Source organism: Hypanus sabinus, chromosome X1 (assembly GCF_030144855.1).
Source record: "Hypanus sabinus isolate sHypSab1 chromosome X1, sHypSab1.hap1, whole genome shotgun sequence".
Taxonomy (NCBI): domain Eukaryota; kingdom Metazoa; phylum Chordata; class Chondrichthyes; order Myliobatiformes; family Dasyatidae; genus Hypanus; species Hypanus sabinus.
Window position 1 is genome coordinate 37,725,280 of NC_082738.1, and position 21,116 is coordinate 37,746,395.

Genomic DNA, 21,116 nt, shown 5'->3' on the forward strand with positions numbered 1-21,116 from the left:
CAGGACTGGACCTAGAGTTGAGATTTTTGATTGGAGAAAGGCTAACTTTGAGGGGATGCGAAGGGATTTAGAGAGTGGATTGGGTCAAGTTGTTTTATGGGAAGGATGTAATAGAGAAATGGAGGTCATTTAAGGGTGAAATTATGAGGGTACAGAATCTTTATGTTCCTGTTAGGGTGAAAGGAAAAGTTAAAGGTTTGAGAGCACCATGGTTTTCAAGGGATATTAGAAATTTGGTTCAGAAAAAGAGGGATGTCTACAATAGATATAGGCAGCATGGAGTAAAGGAATTGCTCGAGGAATATAAAGAATGTAAAAGGAATCTTAAGAAAGAGATTAGAAAAGCTAAAAGAAGATACGAGGTTGGTTTGGCAAATAAGGTGAAAGTAAATCCGAAAGGTTTCTACAGTTATATTAAAAGCAAGAGGATAGTGAGGGATAAAATTGGCCCCTTAGAGAATCAGAGTGGTCAGCTATGTGTGGAACCGAAGGAGATGGGAGAGATTTTGAATGATTTCTTCTCCTCGGTATTCACTAAGGAGAAGGATATTGAATTGTCTAAGGTGTGGGAAACAAGTAAGGAAGTTATGGAACCTATGACAATTAAAGAGGTGGAGGTACTGGCGCTTTTAAGAAATTTAAAAGTGGATAAATCTCCGGGTCCTGACAGGATATTCCCCAGGACCTTGAGGGAAGTTTGTGTAGAAATAGCAGGAGCTCTGACGGAGATCATTAATATGTCATTAGAAACGGGGATTGTGCCGGAGGATTGGCGTATTGCTCATGTGGTTCCATTGTTTAAAAAGGGTTCTAGAAGGAAGCCTAGCAATTATAGACCTGTCAGTTTGACATCAGTGGTGGGTAAATTAATGGAAAGTATTCTTAGAGATAGTATTTATAATTATCTGGATAGACGGGATCTGATTAGAAGTAGCCAGCATGGATTTGTGCGTGGAAGGTCATGTTTGACAAACCTTATTGAATTTTTTGAAGAAGTTACGAGGAACGTTGACGAGGGTAAGGCAGTGGATGTAGTCTATATGGACTTCAGCAAAGCCTTTGACAAAGTTCCACATGGAAGGTTAGTTAAGAAGGTTCAGTCGTTAGGTATTAATGCTGGAGTAATAAAATGGATTCAACAGTGGCTAGATGGGAGATGCCAGAGAGTAGTGGTGGATAATTGTTTATCGGGATGGAGGCCGGTGACTAGCGGGGTGCCTCAGGGATCTGTTTTGGGCCCAATGTTGTTTGTAATATACATAAATGATCTGGATGATGGGGTGGTAAATTGGATTAGTAAGTATGCCGATGATACTAAGGTAGGAGGTGTTGTGGATAATGAGGTGGATTTTCAAAGCTTGCAGGGAGATTTATGCCGGTTAGAAGAATGGGCTGAACGTTGGCAGATGGAGTTTAATGCTGAGAAGTGTGAGGTTCTACATTTTGGCAGGAATAATCCAAATAGAACATACAGAGTAAATGGTAGGGCATTGAGGAATGCAGAGGAACGGAGAGATCTAGGAATAACTGTGCATAGTTCCCTGAAAGTGGAGTCTCATGTAGATAGGGTGGTGAAGAGGGCTTTTGGAACGCTGGCCTTTATAAATCAAAGCATTGAGTACAGAAGTTGGGATGTAATGCTAAAGTTGTACAAGGCATTGGTAAGGCCAAATTTGGAATATTGTGTGCAGTTCTGGTCACCGAATTATAGGAAAGATATCAATAAATTAGAGAGAGTGCAGAGACGATTTACTAGGATGTTACCTGGGTTTCAGCAATTAAGTTACAGAGAAAGGTTGAACAAGTTAGGTCTCTATTCATCGGAGCGTAGAAGGTTGAGGGGGGATTTGATCGAGGTATTTAAAATTTTGAGAGGGATAGATAGAGTTGACGTGAACAGGCTGTTTCCATTGAGAGTAGGGGAGATTCAAACTAGAGGACATGATTTGAGAGTTAGGGGGCAGAAGTTTAAGGGAAACACGAGGGGGTATTTCTTTACTCAGAGAGCGATAGCTATGTGGAATGAGCTTCCTGTAGAAGTAGTAGAGGCCAGTTCAGTTGTGTCATTTAAGGTAAAATTGGATAGGTATATGGACAGGAAAGGAGTGGAGGGTTATGGGCTGAGTGCGGGTAGGTGGGACTAGGTGAGATTAAGGGTTCGGCACGGACTAGGAGGGCCAAGATGGCCTGTTTCCGTGCTGTGATGGTTATAGGGTTATATGGTTATATTTCCAGCATCTACAGAATCTCTTTTGTTCAAATATGTAGAGGGCTCTTAAAATATATTGGTGTAGTCATCCCTTGTTAAAGACACTAACCTTATGCCAGCCTTTCAAAGGCCATTTCCTCTTTTTCAGCAAGTATCCTTCCTGCCTCTCAAGATCCAGAGAAGCATGGCTATCTCCCAGTGGTTCCTCCATAACTTCCCAGTTCTCAGAGTTCTGGAGCAAAGACAGTACTGAGGTTCACTTAAACTTTTTAAATAAAAACACTTATTGAACTTGATAAGCAACAGTTTATTGCCACTTTCAGATAATTTTAACTAGATAAAATCAGATTGAGAGATGGCAGCTACTACTGGACTACAGCTCAAACCAACCACCCTCAGAAGAAATGTACACTACCATGTTCTTTTCATTGACTGGAGATAATGGACTGCATCCTCCAAATCTTCATTTTCATTGTAATATTCAAGATCATTGTTGATACCTTCAAATACATTGTAGTATGTCTTATGGTGTTGCTCATCATCTATACCATTGATCTAGATGATAATGTGATAAACTGGATCAGCAAGTTCGAGGACAACACCAAGATTGGGGGCAGTATGGACACCGAGGAAGACTATCAAAGCTTGCATTGGGATCTGGACCAGCTGAAAAAATGGCAGATGGAGTTTCATGTGGATCAATGTGAGGTGTTGCACTTTGGGAGGACAAACCAAGGTAGGTCTTACGCAGTGAACGGTATGGCGCTGAGGAATGCTGTAAGACAGACAGAAGTGGGAATACAGATCCATAATTCTGTCACAGGTAGATAAGGCCGTAAGGAGTGCTTTGGCATATTAGCATTCATAAATCAGAGTACTGAATACAGGAGTTGAGATGTTACATTTAAGTTGTACTCCGCCTTTTCTCCTTGGAGCGACGGAGGATGAGAGGTGACCTGATAGAGGTGTATAAGATGATGAGAGGCATTGATCGTGTGGATAGTCAGAGGCTTTTTCCCAGGGCTGAAATGGCTAGCATGAGAGGTCACAGTTTTAAGGTGCTTGGATGTAGGTACAGAGGAGATGTCAGGGGTAAGTTATTTTTTTTTAAAAAATGCAGAGAGCGGTGAGCGTGTGGAATGGGCTGCTGGCAACGGTGGAGGCGGATACAATAGGGTCTTTTAAGAGACTACTGGCTAGGTACATGAAGCTCAGAAAAATAGAGGGCTAATGGTAACCCTAGGTAATTTCTAAGGTAAGGACATGTTCAGCACAGCTTTGTGGGCAGAAGGGCCTTTATTGTGCTGTAGGTTTTCTATGTTTCTAAGACATTCATGAGGCCTAATTTGGAGTATTGTATACAGTTCTGGTCACCTACCTACAGGAACGATATCAATAATATCAAAAGAGTGCAGAAAAATTTATAAGGACTTGAGGACCTGAGTCATAGGGCAAATAGCACTGTTTTCATCACTGATGCATGGAATCAAACTATTCATCCCATCGCAACCATGCTAGTTATCAGATTACTATCCCGGAAGCATGTTGAGGACAAATTACAGAGGCATCTCCTACAACACTACAATGGCCACAGTGCAAAGAGTTCACTACTTAACTGCTGCAAAGCTACACAGGGATGCAAAAAAATCCATGACTCTCTATTTTACCTGGTGCACACTAGTAGGTTTGGAAGATGCATTGCTGCTGCTTCTCGTCAGAGGTGACGTTCGTTGGGAGGCAGGAAGAACCTTCTCATCGGCGTTCATGGCTGTCGGGTACCCAGACTGAGGCAATGAAGCAGCTCCTAGAGGCTGATCAAGCCCGCTCTCCTCAGCAATTCACACATTTGGACATAGTCAAACATTCCTAAAGGAGACCAACAAAAGATCACAAATATTCAGTTACCTCATCTAGCATTAACCAAGGTTTTTTTTTAAAAAAAAGGAGATTGGCAAAATCAATAAAAATAGCAGACTTTACTTGGTCTCATTGGCATATGCAGGAGATTACTGGCCTCAAATATGCTTATGCTCAAAAATCGGGTGTCATGTTAGTATAGTGGTTAGCGCAATTGCTTCACAGCACCAGTGACCATGTGGGTTTCCTTCCATGTTCCAGAGATGTATGGGTTAGGGTTGGTGAGTTATGCGCATGCGATGTTGGCACCAGAAGTGTGGCGGCCCTTGCAGGCTGCCCAGCACAATCCTCTCGCTGACTTGATGCAAAACAATGCATTTCACTATGTTTTAATGTACAAGTGACAAATAAAGGTAATTTTTAAAAACCTTTTAAACCTCTTTAAGTTGCATGTTTGTGTGAAGTGCTTTTGCACCAATGATCTACATTATTCAGTTTAAGCAAGCTGAATATGACCACTTCTCTTGAGCCATCCGCATTCACTCCATACGTTCAAGGCTCTAAACATTCACTTTATGTACCACTCGCTTGCTGTGCACCATCTACATAATGCTTACTCACAAAAGTCTCCACCGTGACGTTGGAAGATCACAAAAAGCCCAATACAAGTACCTCTGAGGCAGGAAATCCTGAGTTCACAAAGGTGCCAGAGAAGATGGAACTACCATGGGCCTCTCCTGAGCAAGGGGACAAATTTCACCCGGTCCTGTACCAAGATGCAGCAAGTTAGAAGCCTCCCATATATGCTGCTCTCCTGAATCTGAACAATGTTCTGAATTTACAAAGGACTGTTTACACAGAATGTTGTACTTTTAAAAATCACAGTCAGGAAAAATCACGACTTGGTTAAATCCTGGTAAGTGCAAGGTGCTAAGTCAAATCTAAGGGGAACACAGAGTTAATGGTAGGACAGAGGGATTTTAGGGGTCCAAGCTGATACTTCCTTGAAAGTGTCAGTACAAGTAGATAGTGACAAAGGTGTAGGGCATGTTTGCCGTTATCTCTAGGGGCATAAAAGTCTGGGAGTCATGTCACAGGTCACAGTTGTACAAAACAAAACTCTGATTAGGCAGCACCTGTAGCTTTCATTGAAGGAAGGATGTGGAGAGGGCTGAGAAGTCTACCAGGAATCTGCCTGGATAAGAGAATATGACCTATAACGGAGAGGTTGGACAGATGGTTTTCTCTGAAATATTGAAGATCTGATCAAAATTTTATAAAATTGAAACATAGATAGGGTAGACAGCCAGAAATCAGTGGTAGATGCCTGCAAAATGCTACTGGGGGAGGTAATGAAAGCAAAAATAATGCGGCGTTCAAGAGCCCTTTCAACAAGTTCACGAATGTGCAGGGAATGGAGGGAGATGGATTACGTGCAGGCAGAAGGGATTATGTTTATCATGCAGGCATCACGGATAGAAGGAGCTGTTCCTGAGCTGTACTGTTCCATGTTCTACATATGCCAAAATCATTCTTCAGTTAAAGACAGTTAAAATATCTCCCCATTTTAGTATCTTTCCAGAGAGAGTGTGGGGGGGGGGGGGGGGAGATGCAGAAGAAGAACATGGAGAACTTAGTGATGAATAGGTTCACACAGCTCCCTAGAGAAGGAAGGCGCATTCTGCCTCACACCATACAGCAGCTCACATTACAAATAACTGCACTTTCCTGAGTTGCAATTCATCGCCAGGACAGAAACCCTGAGTCAGCACTGATTGAACAGCATTAGAAGCAGCATCACATTGCAAGCTCCAACCCTTTACTGGGGGGGGGGGGGGGGGGGGAGAGAGAGAGAGAGAGAGAGAGAAAGAGTGCTCTTTTCTTTCCCTAGAATCAGATTTAATATCACCAGCATGTGTTGTGAAATTTGTCTTTGAGGCAACAGTACAAAGCAATATATAATAACAGAAAATGTGAATTACAGCAAGAAGATACAGTGCCTATACAATACCCCCAGGAAGTTTTGATGTTTTGTTTTTCAACATTGAATCACAGTGCGTTTAATTTGACTTTTTCTTTTGACACTGACCAACTGAAAAAGATTCTTTCATGTCAAAGTGAAAACAGATCTCTACAAAGTTCCGATCATCACTGGTGCAGCCAACTGGTTTTAGAAGTCACATAATTAGTTAAATGGAAATCTGTTTTTGGAGACCTGTGTTGCAATTGATTGTCGTAAAAATACACCTGTATCCGGAAGGTCCAACTGCTGGTGAGTCAGTATCCTGGCAAAAACTACACGACAACGACAAAAGAACACTGAGAAAAGGTTATTGAAATGCACAAGTCAGGAGATGGATACAAGAAAATTTCCAAAACACTAAATATCCCTTGGAGTACAGTTAAGCCAATTATCAAATAGAAAGAATGTGGCACAGCTGTAAATCTGCTCAGAGCAGGCCATCGTCAGAAACTGAGTGACTGTGCAAGAAGGGGGCTAGTGAGGGAGGCCATCAAGAGACCTATGACAACTCTGGAGGAGTTACAAGCCTCAGTGGCTGAGATGGGAGAGACTGCACATACAACAACTGTTGCCCAGGTGCTTCACCAGTCACAGCTTTATGGAAGAGTGGCAAAGAGAAAGCCACTGTTGGGGGAAAAAAAACCTCACATAAAATCTTGGCTAGAATTTGCCAGAAACTGAGCTTTTTGGCCATCAGACTAAATGCTATGTTTGTCGTAAGCCAAACACTGCACATCATCAAAAACACAACCCTACCGTGAAGCATGGTGGTAGCTGCCTCATGCTGTGGGGATGCTTCACTACACCAGGCCCCAGGAGGCTTGTAAAGGTAGAAGGTAAAATGAATGCAGCAAAATACAGGGAAATCCTAGAAGAAAACCTGATGCAGTCTGCAGGAGAACTACAATTAGAAAGAAGATCTGTTTTCCAACAAGATAATGACTCTCAAGCACAACGACAAAGCTACATAGGAATGGCTTAAAAATGAAAAGGTCAATGTCCTGGAGTGGCCAAGTCAGAGCCCAGACTTTAATCCAATTGAGAATGTGTGGCTGGACTGTTCACTCATGATCCCCATGCAATCTAACAGAGATTGATCAGTTTTGTAAAGAAGAATGGTGAAAAATTGCAGTGTCCAGATGTTCAAAGCCGATAGCGACCTATCCACACAGACTCAAGGTTGTAATTGCTGCCAAAGATGCATCTACTAACTTGAAGGGGGTGAATACTTCTACAATCATTGTGTTTTATGGTTTTAATTAATTGAGATCACTTTGCAGAGATCTGTTTTCACTCTGACACAAGAGTCTTTCTGTTGATCGGTGTCAAAAAAGCCAAATTAAACCCACTGTGATTCAATGTTGCAAAACAATAAAACATGAAAACTTCTGGGGGGGGGGGAAAAGAGATGAATATTTTTTTATAGGGGGATATTTATATATTTTTTTTTACAGATAGATTTTACAAAGACCCTGACATCATATCAATAAGGGTAATATCATGCAACTAACTAGAAATCTGACAGGTTTTAGCTAAAAGCAGGAATGTGATGATCATTAGGGGCAGGGTTTATATTGATGTTTCCCATGAGAGCATTAAGCTCCTCAGTCTGAGGTGCAATCACCAAATCAGGAAACTGGGCCATCAATTTGCCCTCTATAAACAAAATAACTGGATCACGGAATTAGACCTACAGTAAGCTCATCTTCTTAGAAGAAAGGCATCATTAAAGTGGAAAGAATACACAGAATGTTTACATAGAAGATTGTTGACAGGACTGGGGGGGGCAGAGTTATAGGGAAAGGCTTGAATTGTATTTGTTGGGAGTATAGGAGTCTGAGGGGTGACCTTATAAAATCATGAGCAACACAGAATGCAAACCATCTTTTTTCCAGGGAGAGGGAATCAAAAACTGTGGATATAGGTTTAAGGCAATTCAGGAAAAATTTAAAAAATGACTCCAGAGGCAATTTCTTCCTGCAGACAATAGTGCGTATACAGAATGAGGTGTCAGAGAAAATGGTTGAGGTGGGTACAATGGCTTTTAAGAGACACTTGGACAGATTCACAGATAGGAAATGTTTAAAGTGATATGAGCCAAATATGGTCAAATAAAACCAGCTTGGTGGGCAGCACGGCTGGCATGGACCAGATGGCCGAAGGGTGTTTCAATGACGTATGACTAATAATTGTTTAGCTTTTGTAATGTTGGTTGTGGTATTGGTTGGGACAGGTGGATAACTCTGCAATCTTTCTTCAAAGCAGAGTCACAGGTGCTTTTATACCCAACATAGCATCAAGGCTCTGTTGAGTATTAGATCAACAGAGGGGCACCTCCAGTGGTGATTCAGTCTCTCAGTACTTTATTCGAGTGCCAGCCTGTATTCCTGTGCTGAGAATCCTAGAGTGCCTTTTAAAACCACAAATTTCTGACAGAGAGACAAGTGACTACCAACAGACAGAAATGCAGTGTTGATATTTCAAGGTCAATCACTTTTCATTTGAACTGGAAAAAGATATTGCAGGCTTTGAACAGATACATAGAGAAACAGGAAGGGAGCAACTGCCAGAGGCAAGGTCTATGACACAAAGGGACGAGATGCTAAATGGCAACGTGGATGCAAATCTCCATCACAGAATGGTCGTGCAGTGGTTAGCACAATACTGTTACAGCTCAGGGCGTTGGGAGTTCAGAGTTTGATATCCTCCCCATGACTGTGTGGGTTTCCTCTGTCAGTCCAAAGACATACCGGTCAGTAGGTTAATTGTCAATTGTCCTGTATTGGACCAGGGTTAAATAGGTGGGTTGCTGGGCGTTGGGCAGGAAGAGCCTTTTCTGCAATGCATCTCTAAATAAAAATAAAACTTGCTCTGTTCACTCCTTTCTTTCTGTGCCACTGCATCTAACAAACTTTCTCAGCTCCTACATAGCTCATCAATTTGCCATATTACCCACCTTCCTCTCACAGCATTTACTGCCAGACTTGTAGTTCAACAACAGAAAATGCTGGAGGAAGTCAGCAGAACAGGCAGCATCTACGGAAAGTTAGGGTTGTAACCCTTCATTTTGGATTGAAAGATAGAGGGGAGGGATCCAGGATAAAAATGTGGGGAAGGGGTGGAGCAAAAGCTGGTAGGTGATAGACGGATCCTGATTTTTTTTGGTTGGGTGTGGGTGGGAGAAGGATGATAGGGAGAATGGGAATGGCATCTGAAACTGGGAGGTGATAGGTGGAAATAACAAAGAAATTACAGAACCAGGCCTCTTGACCCATCCAGTCCATGCCTAACTATCAATCCCATCATCCTGCACCCAGACCATAGTCCTCCATTCCCCTCCCATCCAAGTACCTATCCAAAGTTCTCTTCAATGCTGAAATCAAGCACATATGCACCACTTCCACTGGCAGCTCACTCCAGACTCTCACCACGTTCCGAGTGAAGTTTCCCCTCAAATTTCCCTTAAACATTTCACCTTTCACCCTTAACCATGACCTCGAGTTGTGGTCTCACCCAATGTCAATTATCTATACCCTCAATTTTATATATCTCTATCAAATCTCTCTTCATTCTCCTACACTCCAGGCTTCTTAACATAAAACTACACCAGCTTTATATTTAGGTGTCGTACAACAACAACGTGCACAAAATGTTTAGATATCAATTTGAAAGCAGTGCAGACTGGGGTTACCAGAAATTTAAAAGGTTGCATGCCAGTTAGAAATTACTGTTCAAAATCTACAGATCGACTATAGTCCAACCAGGCAAGACGAGTGACTCAACACAGAAGTGTAAAATTTAGCACTGAGGTTCAGGGATGCAAGATCAAAAGGTATGTATCAAATCCAAATCCTGCTGCCTCACCACACTCACTCCCCCACCCCTGCTTCTCCACCACTTCCCTACCTGTGAGATCTCTAGCTTTTTCAATATCCGGCGATAAGTTATCAACTTTTAGTTTTCAGAATACAGGGTAGAAACTGAAGGAAAAATACCTCAACCCAGTGAAGAGGAAGAGAAGTAAACAGCTCTGGGGTCAATTTCTGCTGCAGACAGTTCAGCAACAACCAAGAACCAAAGCAGAGAATTTCTCAACAAGTTTGGTTCATTGCATACCAAACAGAGCTCCATTTAACTTTGATAATATCGATGGGCCAGTAATTCTCCAAACACCAGCCCTGAGACCAGGCTGGAAATACCATGCACAACACTATTACAACTCTACAATTCCTCCTGGTTTGGATCGTGCATCTGACTTCAGGTGGATATTTGAGTCAATTAAAGAATTTTCTCCACTCAGAACTACAGCCACCACCCATCCATATTACTCGCATTCTATAAATAAAAAAGCTTGTGAATAAAGAGGATGTGACACAAGCCAGGCTTGAGATCATAGACCACAACAAGAGTGCCTGAACCCTAATCACAATGATACTGCACATGCTCTGCTCCCACTATCTAGGCCAGGCTCTCTTCTCACTGCTGCCACCGGGATATACAGGAGCTGTACACCACCCTTCAACCATCAGGCTCCTGAAACAGTGTGGGTAACTTCACCTACCTCTACTCTGAACTGATTCCACAACCTATGGACTCCCTTTCAAGGATTACCTCATGATCTCAATATTATTTATTATTTGCAGTTTGCCTTTCTTTGCACTTTTGTTTGTCCATCATTGTGTAGTTTTTCCATTGTACTTCTTTGTAACCACTGTGACGAAAATGAATCACATAGTATAATGGTGACACACATGCACATACAGTACTTCGGCAATAAATTTATTTTGAACTTCGATCTTTAAATTCTTGCCTTAGTGACTATTACTCACTTTGGACCTCAAGTAGTGGAAAACTACTTAACCACAAGCAGCAAGAAAGTCGATCTTGTTGATGTCGTATCAGACATCTATATGTGGGCGGCTTTTTCCAAGTTCAAATTTTTAGCCAATAAACAATGACAAAAAACAAATGTGGAAAAGATGACAAATTGTGCAAATACACAAAAACAAATACTAAATAACACCGAGAACATTTATGCCGCCAAATGAAAACCATTCCTCTGGATCAAGGTATACAACACAGTACATACAACTCACACACAAAGTAATATGACCACAAATAAATTAATAAGTAATAAAATATATTCCAGAAGATTGACATTTAGCACAAGGTGCATTTACAACACAAGTTAAAAAGTAAACAGTATAATGCTATTGACACTTCATAAGTGATGAGGCGTGGGTGATTGCAGGGAGTTCACAGCCTGGGGGAAGAAACTGTTTCCTTGCCCTAATGCCTGATGTATGGGGTTAGAGAGATTGTGGAACAGATGGGACCTGTACACAGTGCTCCTGATAAGTATCTCGGACGGGTGGAAGAGAGTCCCCGATGTCTTCACAATCCTTTGTAGGGTCTTGCGGTCAGATCATTCACAATCACGGGAGTGTCCTCTGATGTTTAGAGGGTAAGGGAACAATATAAAGGAGAAAATCTACTATTGACAGTCTACAAGTTCTGCTGCTTAGCCAGTCTAGCACCAACCTGAAAGCAGAATTTTTAAACATTACAACTAGGCCTTTCAGGAGTAAAATGAAGAAACATTTCAATTCAAAGTTGCAGAAACTGGGAACTCTCCAGGTCAATTATTAAGTTTAAATCTAATATTGAAGTACTGGCATCAAAAATATCAAGATGTCTCGGTTACAAAGTGCTGTGCAGGCATTTTCAAGATGCAAGATCATTGCAGGGTAGACCATCAAGTCAAGAGTCCATCTTATTGTACAAGGGAACCATTCAACAGTAGGGTAGGAGTCCTTGAGTCTGGTGGTACATGCTTTCAGGCTTTAATATTTTCTGCCAAATGGAAGGCAGTGAATGAAGAGAATTTAAGAGAGGTTCACAGGAAAACTACAAGACCATATTAAAACAAAAGTTAAAAGTGGGTTATAGGAATGACATACAATAGCCTGGAAAATCTGCCAGTCCAGCACCAAAATCTCAAGTGAGATTAGGAGTCTGCCTGAAAATAGACATAAGTTCAATTATCACACCAATAACTTCATATGACTAGGAACTGAATTTTAAGTCTATACAGATACACTCATTAGAATCATCTCCAGTTCATTAACCTGTCAGCTTCCAGCACAAGGGATCTTACTTTAAATGTACATAAAACTATGAAGTAGTTTGATAAGATAAATGGTAAATGATCCCAGAGGTAAGGAGGGAGGGGGCAGGAAGTGGGAGAATGCAGAATCCCAAAACAAAGACTGAATCCAACTTCAGTTGCAAATAAAGAGCACAAGAAATAGGAGTAAAACAAATCTGCTCTACCGTTCCATCTTGGATGATTTATTATCCCTCTCAAACCCATTCTCCTGCCTTCTCCCTGTCACCTTAACACCCCTACTAATCAAGGCTGTGCTATATAATTAAACTATAGGTGTTATAAAATGGATCAGCACATTGTAAAATCATTCAAGCACGAACTTGCATCCTAGCAACACTTATCATTTCAGGAAACTTCACAATTCAAATGTTAACACCAAAGCATTAAAGAGATATTGGGGCAGATGATCAAAAGCTTGCTCAAAGAGATAGACTGCTCACATTTGTTGAGCAAACAGTGAGTTGGATAAGCATTTAGTTTGTAGAACAAGGCAGGCCACCTAGCAACTCTGGTCAGACCACAACTGACGCCTGCCTATCACTCATCCTAATCACTGGAGCTTAGCAACATACTGACCATTCTGCTCTATAAACAACATCTTTGTTCTAATTGTGTTTGTTCTTGTGAAAATTGTGTTTTTATGAATTCCACTTATCTAATGCGATGTGCCTGTGATGCTACTGCAAGTTCTTAATTGAACCTTGACATACATGTACTTGTGCATATGACAATAAACTCAACTGACTGCATTCACTACTTCCAGAAAGATAGAGGTCCTGATAGACATTTCAGAATCAGAGTTAACAATCCACCAGCATATGTCATGAAGTTTGTTAACTTAGCAATGCATGATAAATATAGAAAATAAGTAAATAAGTATATATGTATATTAAATAGTTACATTAAAAGTGCAAAAACAAAAATAATAAACAGGTAGTATTCATGGATTCAATGTCCATTTAGAAATCAGATGGCAGAAGGGATGAATCACTGCATGTCTGCCCTCAGGTTTCTGTACCTCCTTCCGAATGGCAACAGTGAGAAGAGGGCATGTCTTGGGTAATGGGGGGTCCTGAAAAATGGATTCCACCTTTCTGAGGCACCGCTCCTTGAAGATGTCCTGGGTACTTTGTAAGCTAGTACCCACGACGGAGCAGATTAATTTTACAACTTTCTGTAGCTTCTTTTGATCCTGTGCAGTAGCCACCCCATACCAGAAGTGATGCAGCCTGTCAGAATGCTCTCCACATTACATCTATAGAAGGCTGAGTGTTTTGGGTGACAAATCAAATCTCAACTCCTAGTGAAATATAGCCGTCTTGCCTTCTTTATGGCTACATCAAAATGTTGGGACCAGGTTAGATCCTCAGAGATACTGACACCCAGGAACTTGAAATTGCTTTCTCTCTCCACTTCTGATCCCTCTATGATGATTGGCTCATCTTCCTTCATCTTACCCTTCCTGAAGTCCACAAACAACTCTTTGGTCTTACTGATGTTGAGAGCAAGGTCATTGCTGTGACATCATTCAACTAACCGGTACATTTCGCTCCTGTACACCCTCTCATCTCCATCTGAGATTCTGCCAACAATGGTTGTATCATCAGCTAATTTATCGAAATTTATCAATATTTATCAGAATGGATGCAGAAATTAGGGATTAGCTCTTTACCTTGCCCACCCACCTGGCTTCACCCATCACCTTTTAGCTATCCTGCTTCCCCTCCCCAACCTTTTTAATTGTCTTCCCTCTTCCTTTCCAATCCTGAAAAAGGGCCTCAACCCGAAATGTCAACTGTCCATGGATGCTGCCTGACCTGCCAAGTTCCTCCAGCATTTTGCATATGTTGTTTAAGATGATAAAAGTCTGGGTTATCTCAAATGGAAAGCATTGGAAAGAGCTTGCAAATGCAGATTGTAGCGGGGCCCAGATCTTACAGCCACAATTATTGACAATTCAGCAGCAGATCAGAGGGAGAGGTCCCAAATTTGCAGTCAGCCATTCATGGAAATTTCACCAATGTATTCCACCATGAAGAATCCATCAAAGCAGCAGCATCAACCTGCCAAATCAATTTCAACGCAGGGCAGCTTGTGCAAGAATTAATCTTTTTACTTTTATTTTAATTACTCAGGTTCACTTCAGAGCACTTTCAAAATCAGTTATTAAAATATTCCTTATTTGATGAGCTTTTAAGAGTTTTAGAAAGTCAATACACTTGACTCGAAGTTGTGTGCTGCTTAGCTGGCTGTTAAAACATTTCTTATTGCACTGGTTCTGGACTCTCCTATTGACCCACCAAGAACGTCTTCTCTCTGTAGTCACTGACAGAAGAAGCACAGAAGCCTGGACTCACTGCTTGCAAACTGACAGCCAACAGCTTCAGCCCTCCAAGTTTTTAATTGAAGGAAGCTTCAGTTGAACGGACAACGAACCAACCCATGAACACTGCCTCATTATTTTTGCTCTCTATTTGTTCTTGTGTATTGCGCTGCACTGCTGCTACAAAACAACAAATTTCATGACATGCTGCACGTCAGATATTAAATCCGATTTTGACTCTCTTGCCAACACAGTCCTGGATGTCAGATAGGTAAATGACAGCATGATTTACAGACCTGCAGAGGTTGAGAAACTCAATGCCTGGTGGGAATCTCATCAGTTAGTAGCTGAGGTGTAAAATTACAGATCAGAAATTGGAATCTGTGGAATAAAATGCTCATCACAGGGGAGTGATAATGACCCCATGTTGAATGACATTTGGAACCCAATCCTGTGCGGGGTATAAAAATAAGCTTGATGCACATCAAGGACACCGAAACCTTTGTAGAAAGGACTGGGCAGTGGGTGGGCTCAGTAAAGAGGTGGGTATTGGGTTCAAGGACAGCTAATTCTCATAAATATATTAAGTAGTTCTTAAATATCTAAGACACAATTTGAGATGTCGTCATGATGATCTATGCAGAAATCAATGTCCAAACAGTTAGCAGAATATTTTCCCTACAATACATGAAGCAGCAAGTGCACAGGTGGAGGTTATGGTAAAGAAAAGTGACATCCTCCAAGACCCCTTTGGTTCCAATACACCATTTGTTTCCACTCCATTTTGTTTACTGGAATGCCTTTCTTGTAAATGGTTTTGCTGCAAACCATTTGTCTAAAGTGATCAGCTCTCAGAGCAGAGCTTAGCTGTCAGCTACTCTACAAGATGTCCTCTCTGTGGCACACAGCATCTCCCCATAGTCATATTCCAGAACACATTGATGTTGGATTGATATAGAGCAACTGGCTCTGCCAACCTGCCGAACATTAAAAGGCCTCGATAGAGTGCACATGGAGAGGATGTTTCCTGAAGTGGGGGAGTCTCAGACCAGAGGGCACAAGCTCAGAACAGAAGGACACCCCTTTAGAACAGAGATGGGGGGGGGGAGAATTTCTTTACCCAGATGGCGAATGAATCTGTGGAATTCACCACATGGGCTCTCACACAAAAATCCAAAGGAAAATGATGAACAATTTGACTGAGAGGTACAGTAAGGGTGGGACACATACAATGAGAAAATAAGACACCAACAAGGCATTACTGACACCAAGGTCAGTAATCATGACCTTGGTGTCAGTAAACAAGGTCTGACATCAAGCAAAACCAGCCTTTGAATTTAATCCTCCATAAAGGAATTTGAAGCATCCCATTAAAAGAAATATAATCCAAGAAACAAAATTTGCTAAGTAGAAAATGTTGGTAAAGGCCAACTTGGTTTCAGTAGCTCCATCCTTTATCCCAGGGTTCAACTTGAAGTAAGGTTTGCCACAGTGGTTCCATAGATACAGGAGCAGAACTAGGCCATTTGGCCCATCAAGTCTGCTCTGCCATTTAGCACTGCCATCTGTGGTAATGAATTCCACAGACTCACCACCTTCTGACCCATCTGTTCTAAAGGGGCGCCCTAATATGTTGAGGCTGTGCCCTCTGGTCCTAGACTCCCCACTATCTTCTCAAAGCTCACTATTGCTAATACTTGTTTAAGATTCAATGAGATACCCCTCAATCTTCTAAACTGCAGCCATCAAACACTTCTCATATATTAACCATTTCATTCCTCAGATCATTTTCTTGAACCTCCTCTAGACCCTCAGGGACTCAAATTATGGCAGCATAGTATGACAGTTGCACAATAGGAAATAGCAGTGATGGGTGATTGGGAGAGCAGTCAAGCTACAAACATGAGGGAAAATTCACTATTGATATATCCACCACTCTACCCAAACAGGTCACCAACAAATGGAAATGATCACAGGTCAATTCACTTCAATAAACCAGGAACTACTAATCAACTCTCATCCAACTGCTATTCCTCCCACCTCTGAATTTTAAATATATTTGCACATTTTAAAATAATGCAAATCAATTTCCACCCTGATATTTATGGACCCAACTCCCTCCCATTACAGTGACTTCTTGTGATATTATAATCCTCCCTGCATTCTTGTCTCATGACCCAGTATCTGGAATTCAGTCCACAAAATGAGTCACCTCAAAACCTCCCTAAAATGTCCTCTTTGACCTGGATTTTTAAAGTAATCTTTTCTAGCCTCTCTTTTCTCAACATACGTCTGTGAAGTTATCCACATTGGAGATATGATGGTTACATGTGGGACCCCTACCACTCCCACTGCCACACAGTCAAGGTTGACACCATAGATCATAAGATACTACAGGGGTCATTCAGCCTATTGCTCCACCATGCAATCATGGCTTAATTTTATTTCCAACCTTATTTTTTCACCTCTCCCCCGCCCCATAACCCTTACCCAATTAAGAACCTATCAATTTCTTTCTTAAATACACCCAGTGACTTCACCTCCACAATCAGTGGGTATGAATTCCAGAGATTCACCACCATCTGGTTGAAGAAAGCTTTCATCTCAGTTAGTCTGAAGTTATGTCCTCAGATCCTAGACTCTCCTACTAATGGAAACATCCTCGCCACATCCACGCTAACCAAGCTTTTTTAGTATTCAGTAGGTTTCAATGAAATTTCTCCTCACCCCCCACCCCCCCCCCCCAATCCTCTGAACTCCAGCGAGTACAGGCCTAGAGCCATCAAATGCTCCTCATACATTAATCCTTTCATTCCTGGAAACTCTTTATGAACCCCTCTGCACATTCTACAGGGCCAGCACCTTTTCTTAAATGGGACCCAAAATTGCTCACAATATTTCAAATGTGGCCTGACTAAGCCTTCTAAAACCTCAACATTAAATCCTTGCTTTTATACTCTGATCTTTTCAAAATGACTTAACATTGCAGTTACCTGCAAGTTAACCTTGAGAAAATCCTACAACTAGAACTCCCAGGTCTCTTTGCAGCACCAATTTCTTAAGTCTCTTCTCACTTAGAAAATGGCCTACACCTTTATTCTTCCTTACTTTACACTTCTCTGCACTGTACTCTATCTGCTACCTCTTTGCTCATCCCCCCAACTCATACAAGTCCTACTACAGACCCCCTGTGACTGTGTGGCAAGGTACAGCTCAAATGCCACCTATAAATTCGCTGATGATACCACTGTTGCTGTCAGAATCTCAGATGGCGATGAGGCTTACAGGAGTGAGATAGATTGGCTGGTTGAGTGGTGCTACAACAACTTTGCACTCAATATCAGAAAGACCAAGAAATTAACTGTGGACTTCAGGAAGGGTGAAGGTGGGAAAATACACACCAGTCCTCATTAAGGGGACAGTGGTGGAAAGGCTGAGCAGCTTCCGAGTTTCTTGGTGTCTGCTTCCCAGAGAATCCACCCTGGGCCCAATATATTGATGTAATCACAAGGAAGGTACACCAGCAGCTATACTTCATTCGGCATTTGAGGAAACTTGGTATGTCACCAAAACCTAACAAATTTCTACTGATGTCATTCTGACTGGATGCATCACCACGTGGTGTGGAGGCTCCAATGCACACTTGACTTGGTACCCATTGAGCAAGATCCATCCCTTTATGAAATTTGATTTGTCATTAGAAGTGCCACTTGCGCTGTTTCAAAAACCAGTGTTCTTCATTGTCTGGCTGGCGTGGGATTGCCTCTGAACTTTTCGTCCTAGGCAGAGTCCCACCACAGAATCTTAGGCAGTAGGAGCAGGTGATAGCACCATCTGGGAATAAATCCCAGGCACATCCCTCACCACCATCCATAGTGCTACATGTGACAGTTTATCTTAAGCATTATCAAAGATCCCCACCAACCAGGCCATTGAGTCTTCTCATAGCCACTATCAAGCAGGAGGTGCAGAAGTTTGAATTCTACACCATCAGGTTCAGGATCATTACTACCAACTGCCTGAAGGCGGCGGCATCCATCATTACAGACCCTGTCTGGAATATGCCCTCTTCTCATTACTACCATCTGGGTTACTTCCCTTCAACCATTCAATACTGCAACCAATTAGCACAATCCTAAACACTATCTCAGTATGACCACTTGAAACACTTTGCACTACAGCTTTTCCAGTTCTAATTATGTTATTTTGTGTAAAACTTGTTAATTTTTCCTTTTAGTTGCTGCTTATCTGTTTGCGTGTCTGTGGTGCTTTTTCAAGTTTTTCCATACACGTACAGGTTCCCCCTGCTTTTCGAAGGTAGAGCGTTCCTGTGAAATGGTTCATAAGCCAGAATGTCATAAAGTGAAGCAGCAATTACCATTTATTTATATGGGAAAAATTTGAGCGTTTGCAGACCCAAAAAAAATCATGCCAAAAAATCATAACACATAAAACCTAAAATAATAGTAACATATAGTAAAAGCAGGAATGATCTAATAAATTCACAGCCTATATAAAGTAGGAATACTTTTCTGCAAGTATTGCGGCACTGTCCACCGTAGCGAAAATCTCACGCAAGTGCTCTCGGCAGAAAGACTCACGCAAGCGCTCTTGGCAGAAGCACTCTTCCCAGTAACCTTTAAGCTATGAAGCTGCCAAATCATACCAAATAACACATAAAAATACACAGCCTATATAAAGTAGAAATAATGTATGCCCAGTGTAGGTTCACTTACTGGAATCGGGAAGACAGCGAGCACACTGATGATGGTGTGTTAGACTGAGTCGTTGGAGGTTGGGGTGGTGGGAGACTGGGGTGTCATCTCATCGTCATCTGTTTCCATCAGGGCAGGCAGGTCACCACCTTCTATGTCTGCCTGCCTCAATGTCGCAGGTCAAGTTTCGTCGTCTGCTGTGGCTGATGTGGAAAGGCTTGAAAAACGACAGTATGCTTGACTGCTTAGCCTCGCGCATTTTTCTATCATACAGTTCTTTGTAAGCACTCAAACCATCTTGCAAATATGCCCTAAACCTACGTACCCTTACAAAATTAAAGTCATGCTTTTCTGCAATTGTTGCAGCGTTGTCAATCGCAGCGGAAATCTCACGCAGTTGCTTCACGTTCAGTTCATGGACGACTTCACTTTCGGACCATTCGCTACTGCATTCGACTTCAATTATTATCCTTTCCTCTTCATCAGCTCTTCATCTGTCAGTTCTTGGTCATGGGATGCCAAAACCTCTTCAACATCATCTTCGTCAACTTCCACAAACCCTTAGCCAAATTCTCTATATCCTTACTTCTTTCACCGCGATCGAAATGCTTTATTATGTCTAGTTTTACGCTAAGTGTAACACCCTTACGCGCTCTTTTAGGCTTTTCCGATACCTTAGAACTCATCTTACTAACGAATGCACAAAATAAATCAACATAAAGCACAGATGCTCACAGGCACGTGTTTAAGCCATGCCGGCTAGAATGCAGTTCCGGGGGAGGAGCTTGGCTGCTCGGCGCATGCTGCCTTTTTTCCACACGCTACGTTTTTCGCACACTGCCTTTTCTCATAACAGTGAAAGCACCTTCTGTTAGCGAAAACCGGTAACTAATGTAGGTCTTTTGGAACAGCGTGGTGTCATAAAGCGAACTTTTGAAAAACGGGGGACACCTGTACTTGTGCATACAAACTCTACTCAGTGTCATGCAAAGTGCAGACAAAGAAAAATGTTCAAGTGTAATTTTCATTCAACCATTCATGAACAGAACAGCATTACTCCAGGGCCAAGGTGCAAAACACAGTATCAACAGTCATACACAGCACAAAGCACACATAGCACATATAACATAGCAGTAAATATACAGTCACACAAAAGGTAAATAGTTCAAGACCCGGAGTCCGTGAATGTTGCAGCAGTCTACAGTTGAACACAATACAGATGTCTGCTGAGCGAACGCTAGAGGACAGCACCGACTCCAGCTTGCTCAAGGCACCGCACCGCCTCCAGCACTCTGGTGGAGTGCAGATTCCGATGCCTCTCTCCTGGACGGATGCAAGCAGGCTATGGTGCAACTTGAGACCTCGTCCTTGTGAAGACCAGGGCCACGCAGCTCTTCTGCCCTCCACCAATAAACCAGTGAATCGGGCTTGCAGCATTCAACATTAACAATGTCCAGCAGGGTCTTGCGATCACAAGTGACTAAGATGATCACTTGCTGTTACACTGCACACCACCTTCGTGCACCGACTCTCTGATACAGGCAGCATCATGGTCTGCACCAAGTCCAGCTCCTTCAGTTTATCCGCCAACAGGCAACTCGCTGATGGGGTAGACCTGTAGTACTTTAAGTTCTTATGCCTAGCAAGGTCTTGCAATCGTAAAAAAATGGCAATAACACCTTTGGTTGTTCACCCTGTAGAAACCACTACTTGAAGGATGTTCTCAAAGCTTTTTTGAAGCGATATCCCCATAGAAACCTCTGGCCCATCAATGCTCAATGTGGAGCAGCTGCATTCAGAAAACTATCGAGAAGCTCAAA

At 42.0% G+C, this 21,116-nt stretch overlaps 1 protein-coding gene across 3 annotated transcripts in view; it reads right to left on the reverse strand.

Annotated features, from left to right (window-relative positions):
• Positions 1-21,116, reverse strand: part of LOC132384833 (oxysterol-binding protein-related protein 7-like) — a 121,662-nt gene that overhangs the window by 84,147 nt on the left and 16,399 nt on the right. For all 3 annotated transcript variants that reach the window (XM_059956401.1, XM_059956400.1, XM_059956399.1), the window contains exons 2-3: positions 3,877-4,075; positions 2,319-2,441 (exon numbers count right to left, since the gene is read on the reverse strand). In XM_059956401.1, the coding sequence (XP_059812384.1) occupies positions 2,319-2,441; positions 3,877-3,975 (222 nt within the window). In that variant the 5' untranslated portion in view covers positions 3,976-4,075. The remainder of the gene's footprint in view (positions 1-2,318; positions 2,442-3,876; positions 4,076-21,116) is intronic.